Source organism: Henckelia pumila, chromosome 2, assembly GCF_033568475.1.
Source record: "Henckelia pumila isolate YLH828 chromosome 2, ASM3356847v2, whole genome shotgun sequence".
Lineage (NCBI taxonomy): Eukaryota > Viridiplantae > Streptophyta > Magnoliopsida > Lamiales > Gesneriaceae > Henckelia > Henckelia pumila.
Genome location: NC_133121.1, coordinates 164241924 through 164248264, shown reverse-complemented (window position 1 = coordinate 164248264; position 6341 = coordinate 164241924). Strand labels below are relative to the sequence as shown.

At 32.2% G+C, this 6341-nt stretch overlaps 1 protein-coding gene across 2 annotated transcripts; it reads left to right on the top strand.

Annotated features, from left to right (window-relative positions):
- The first annotated feature begins 232 nt into the window (after positions 1–232).
- On the top strand, positions 233–4314 carry LOC140882368 (protein-tyrosine-phosphatase PTP1-like). Of its 2 annotated transcripts, none has more exons than XR_012150204.1 (8): positions 233–587; positions 1135–1231; positions 1317–1399; positions 1505–1639; positions 2084–2218; positions 2884–3032; positions 3111–3247; positions 3789–3800. XR_012150204.1 is itself a non-coding variant. In XM_073288336.1 (8 exons), the coding sequence occupies exons 1-8, from the start codon at positions 363–365 to the stop codon at positions 3870–3872; spliced, it is 1050 nt and encodes a 349-aa protein (XP_073144437.1). In that variant the 5' UTR covers positions 233–362; the 3' UTR covers positions 3873–4314. The 2 variants fall into 2 exon arrangements, 1 of the variants encoding a protein (XP_073144437.1); XM_073288336.1 differs by having other exon boundaries at positions 3106–3247; positions 3789–4314.
- Positions 4315–6341: the final 2027 nt, after the last annotated feature.

The window sequence follows — 6341 nt, the reverse complement described above, 5'->3', positions numbered from 1 at the left end:
TCACTTTTTTTAAGTGATTATTAGGATGTGAATAGATAAGACTATAATAGGTATTTTTAAACAAAATTTTCTCTCTTCATATAGTAGGAAATAAGTTTAAATTGATTAGAGAGTGATAAAATGAAAACGGGTTTAGTGAGTGATTTATAATTTCCCGTTATATGATTTTGGTTAGTTTTTCATTTTAATAAATAAAAATTTAATAAATACTTACGAGGTAAATAGTAAAAATGGTCGGACAAGGGGAGACTGATCTGAAACCCGAATAACTAAAAACGGAGGATCCGAAAAACAGTGGATTTCAAATTCTCGGAGCCACGGGTAACGCCGCCACGAAGCGCCGCCGCGGGCGGAGATCTGCGATGAACACTGCCGGAGAAGACCTCTCATCCAAGACAACTGTCTCTGGTACCGCGACGTTGCCTTCTGCAGCGGCCAAGTCCTTCGATTTTTCTCCGGATTTGACGATGCCGGGGCCCCGCCTCACCAGCGACCAGCTCCGATACTGCTCCGAAGCACTTCAATCCTTCAGCGCCAAGAAATTCAGCTCTCCCCAAAAGATCCGTCAGGAGTTTCAAATCCTGCAGGTAGATAAATTACTCGTTCTCTTACTTTCAGGAAATGGTTTCTTCCTTTAATTTGAGTTATTTACATAAGGGTAGGCCTCGACACCCAGAACTCTCAAATTTAACGTTTAATGATATATGTAATATGAGTTTCAACCTAATTTTTGTATATGTCTTGACCATAACTCAAAATTGAGAAGTAAGAAGTAGTGAAAATGGGGAACAAAAGGATATTCTGTAGTTAGAGAGTTGACAAAAGAAATAAGTGTATCACGGTATGGATGATTTTCTCATTCCTGCACAGAGCGAACTTTAGTCGTTCCTTTGGTCACATTCTGTTCTGGAACCTACTCGATACAGAACCAGACTTTGTGCTGGGCGGAGATTCCGAAATCATATCATGAAACGCTTTGGGATAATCTCTCGCCATAGGAAATCTCATCGGTTTTGTTTTTTTGTATTTCTTTGAACATTTCCTCTGCTATGACATGGACAATGAAATTTTGATGTATCTTATTGATTTATTTCGCTTAATTCTAACTAGTAGAAGATGGTTGTTTGACTGCAGGCAAATAGGATGAGAGCATTGGACATGAGGAATAGGTGTACTGTGGCTCTGGATGATACAAATCACAGCAAAAACAGATACAGTGATGTATTGCCGTGTATGCTGATCTACAATAATTTAAGTTTCTTAAAGTTGTCTATTCGCCTTTGTAGTATATTAATTCCTAAACTTCTCTGCTCCAGTTGATGGTAATCGGGTCATTTTGAAGCAATGTAAAGATTACAGACCATCTGCGAGGGGATATATTAATGCCAGTTTTGTCAAGGTACTTGTCTGGAAAATTGACATGCAATTTAGTGGCATGCTCTCATAGTAGTGCTTGGGTATCTAGTTGAATACATTTGTGATTGATTCTTTTTAATTATCGCAGACTTCTGAAAGTGTTTCTGAGTTTATTGCGACTCAAGGTCCACTGCCACACACCTATGAGGACTTCTGGGAAATGATAATACAATACCGCTGCCCAGTAGTAGTTATGCTCACCCGGTTGGTTGACAATTACCAGGTGACAGTCCAATCTTTCTGATATTCATAACCAAAGGATTAGACCCTATAGTTTCCATCTCAAATGATTTTTTTCTATATTGTTACCATTATTAATTATGTCGCATTATCTCTACACTTGGACCTCTTTAACATTTGAAGCAGTTTCCACCTATCAGTGGAATTTTAGAAATATGCATGTCTTTCTTTGGTGAAGCAGATTGTTATGTTCGTTTGACACCACTTGAGGTGTTTTAAATTCTTCGTTAAGCATCTCAAGTTTCTAGTTGTCCAATGGTTTTTTCTAGTTGATGTTGAAAAATATTTTCTTGGGTAAGCATCGTGTCAATTTAGCGCATTTTTTCCTACTTATTATCAAGCATCAACATACATGCTTATTTGCTTCACATGGCACTCTTGAAAAATTTTCTGTGCCATTGTTCATTGTTTAGTAATACTCACGCAGACAGTGAAATGTGGTGATTATTTCCAAGCGGAGGATGGGCCTAGAGAATTTGGAAACATATGCATCATCACCAAGTGGATGCAAACGACTGATTCTTCATTGATCGTGCGATGCTTAGAGGTGTCCTACAAAGAGGTAAATGTACCATTTGGCTTTAATGTGGTCAACATTAATAAAAATATTGCAATACAAGTGATGATGTGTTAATCAGAGACCATATAATACAAATATTTAAAAGTGTTCGTCGAAAAGATCCAGAATGCCCATTATTCAAGGTTACCGAAGTTTTGAGTTTCGTAATGGTGTAATTATCCATTAACCATCACATTTGGCAGTCAATCAGCTAGCTCAAGTGAAGGGTAGTTGGTTTCCCATGGTATGATCACGGGTTTGACCACTCAGGTGGAAGATTTGGAGAAAAGATAGAGAAATCCACCACTTACAGTTTCTACATCATAAGTGGACCTTCAACTTTACTAACATTTTTACTACTGTTTTGGTAATGACCTCGAAACATTTTCCACAAGATAAAATGTATGCAAATAGATGCTCCATTTTTTGAACATGGAAAGGAGGAAATGTTTGAAATTTTAATTTTTTGTGACTTGGTTTGTTCCGACCTCATAACTTTCAGTAAATATATGATGGACTTCTGTCCCCATCAGTCTTCATCACTGATCATCCTCTATATTTATGTTCTGTACCAAAACTAACACTAGCCCTTGGCCTCCCCAAAAGAGAACAAAATTGCTCTCTTTTGAAATGAAACATTTCATTAGTGTTTCTTCTTACTATTTCAGCCTGAGGAGCCTCCGTTGTCTGTTTTGCACATTCAGTATCCTGAATGGCCTGATCATGGAGTTCCGAAGGACACTTTTGCTGTTCGTGAAATCTTCAAAAGAATATATACTGTTCCTCCTGATCTTGGGCCAATTGTCGTGCACTGCAGGTCTGCCTTCAGCATAGCATTTAAAATGCGACCTTCACAAATTATTTCGTCTGACACATATTCCTTCTTGCAGTGCAGGTATTGGTAGAACAGGAACTTATTGTGCAATTCACAATACCATCCAAAGAGTTCTTGCTGGAGACAATACTGCTTTGGATCTTGTCAACACCGTAACCACTTTTAGGTCACAGCGAATAGGAATGGTTCAGACACTGGTAAAATTTTCTTAAGACATTTATCATACTTACCGTTTAAATGTCTATCTCATCAATTCAAAAACTCTTTTGACCATTAATAGTTACACTTCCTATATTATCCTCCAAAACTCCCCCAAAACCCCCATTATAAAACTAGATGTAGTTGGCTCAAAAAAAAAAAAAAACTAGATGTAGTGTGAGATCTTTGAGTCGCAAAAAATTTGTATATATAAACTGGTCCGTCTTTGTTAAATTTTGATGCAGTGTATGAGTGTATCACTATCAAGCATCAATCACGCATATAGGACAAGTTAATAAGCTGTTTTTAGTGTTCTAATTTGGGATTTTCGAACGCAGAATACCTCTTCTAACAATGAAAGCAGATACAAATTCGATTTCTCTGATTTTCAGCTTTGTACTGAGGGTTGCTATTCATAGAGAATGTGAATAAAATTACTGTATAAGAATGGCCGTTAAGATTATTATTCCGCTAGCAATCTCTTATTCTAATGTGAATTCATGACATATTCTGCTTACAAATGTCTGCCAAAATTTGCAGGAGCAGTATCTCTTCTGCTACGATGCCATTGTTGATGAACTAGAAAACATTATTTCTGATAACAATTCTCGAAGCCGTGCATGACAACTTTTTAACAGCTTCATGCTTCAAAGTTCTCCTCGTACACTGTCTGAGGACTCCACTTCCATTATCTGTTCGTTAAACTCCCAGCCTTCCGTTAACTGAAAATAAACTGGTCTTGTTCTTCTCCTTCTTTCGATGTAGTATTCTTTGCTGCTTAGTTGTGTATGTCATTTCACGCCGTAAAAATGGTAGTCTTTCTGATGATCGAAGGATCTGTAGTTGCTATAAAAGCCAGGCAACTAGGCAAGCTTCGTTTGTCTATTCAACCAACGTTTCATTGTTAATGTACCAACTTCTGGACCTTGATGTAAGAGTAGCTCCTGAAGCTTTGAATTCTGTGGTTTCTTATTTAATGGGACTTATTATTTTCATGCCACAATAAGCGTGATGTAATGGAGAATGTACATTCCCTTTTTAGTTATTGCATTGAAATATAGTATAACATCATGGGTAATTTTAGCAGATGGGGATGTATGTTGGCTTGTGCAACATCCCATTTAAGCACAATTCTAAACCATTGGGAACCACTCGCTCATTTGATGAGATAATGAATGATATAAAAAATTGAAAAATAATTATTTTTAACTTTAATTATTGTAAAACTTGAGTTAAGGTGGAGTGATGTTAGGATATCGAACTTGAATACATCAGATTGGGTACCAAAACTGTACCTTGGTATTCGTGAAATTTCAAATGTATTGATTCTCGAAGCTTCGGGTTGAATTTCTGGAGTCCAATGAGATCTTGGTGCGTTCCCATTATACTGGGTGATTCTATGCTACACCGGGTGAAATACACTCCTTTTGTGTTTTTTATTGAGATATTCGCGCGAAGTTGAAAAAAAATTATGTGGACCCTGCTTGTATTTTTTTTGTCATTTAGCATGATATTTTTTGTTATTTAGGGAGATGTTCGCGCGAACATCTCAAAAAAATTAGGGAATGTTTCACCCGGTGTAGCATAAAATCACCCCATTATACTGTGGCCATGTCATGTGATAGAGAAATATTTGATTAAATTCTTGCAGTTAGAAAACCAGTTTTTTAAATATTAAAATTGTTTTGGTATACGTCATAAATTAGTAAATAAATTATTGTAAATGGTTAATTGATACATGATCTAATTAAAAAATTAATTTTACTTTTAAATAAATTATTTTTAGTGAATTTAATTAATGCGATTATATTTTCAAAGTTATTTTATTGAGTAGAAGTGTAAGAGTAAATTTATATCTATTTAAAAACTGTAATAAAGAAGTATCTTACTATTTTTCAAATATATTTATATTTTACTCATTAATATATTATTTATTTAAATATAATCAATTTTCAAAATATTAATAATATATAATAAAATGATATTTTTTAATTTATTTTAAGTAAAGTCACATTCCATAAATAAATCATATATATAAGTAAAATATATTTAATTTTACATATAAAAATATAATAATATAAATATTTTAGGCTTACATATAAATTCATTTTGGTACGCGAACTATTAATAAAATGTCAAATTGATAGATTAATTATTGTAAATAACTTAATTGATAAATAATCCAACTAAAATTCAATTTTATCCTTTCATATGATTGTTTTTAAGTCCAATTATTTGTAGTAAATTCAACTGAGAGCACATTGTATTTTTCAAAGTGATTTTTATTGATTAAAATCTAAAACATAAATTTATATTAATTTAAAATTTATAAGAAATAAGTATCTTGCTATTTTTATAATATATTTATATTTTACTAGTTAATAATTTATATATTCAAATATTATATATTTTTAAAATATTAATAAATATATTTTTATATCATATTAAATACTTCTCTATTTTTTTGAAAAAAATTGATATAAAAATTATATATTAATAAAATCATACTCAATAAATAAATCATATATAAGAATACAATATATTTAAACCTAATAAAATATAATTAAATAAATAATTATTTATTTATATTTATTCAAGCACGAGTAAAAAAATATAAATTTAAAAATTCTCAAAATCAAGTGGAGAAATTTTAGGTCATTAGAATTACGTAAATCGAAAAAATGAGTGAGATTAGTTTCTATGAGATTTGTTTTTTCACGATCTAAATCTTTAGTGTTGAACATTTTTTTGAATTCCCAACAAAACAATACTAGATTTTGAAAAACTAAAATGATGATTATGTTTGTTTCTATAGTTTAGAAACAAGATCAAGAGCTTTATGTGACATATATTTATTTTATCATATTTTTATCAATATATTACAATATTTGTTAATGCATAATTTAAGTTAACAATTATTTATAATGTTATAATTTCAAATATATATGATATTTTTCAAATTAATAAACTAATATCCTTGAAATTAAATTATGAACCTCATAAAATTTTAATACTAGTAATTGGACTTAATAGCAATTTAGATTAAGGTTAAACTTGACTTTTTAATTTGGTCATGTAACAATTAAATCATTT

Coding starts and splice junctions, on each gene's coding strand:
- LOC140882368 (XM_073288336.1), top strand. CDS start 363: ATGAACACTGCCGGAGAAGACCTCTCATCCAAGACAACTGTCTCTGGT. Junction 588..1,134: donor AGGAGTTTCAAATCCTGCAG/GTAGATAAATTA, acceptor GTTTGACTGCAG/GCAAATAGGATGAGAGCATT. Junction 2,219..2,883: donor TAGAGGTGTCCTACAAAGAG/GTAAATGTACCA, acceptor TTACTATTTCAG/CCTGAGGAGCCTCCGTTGTC.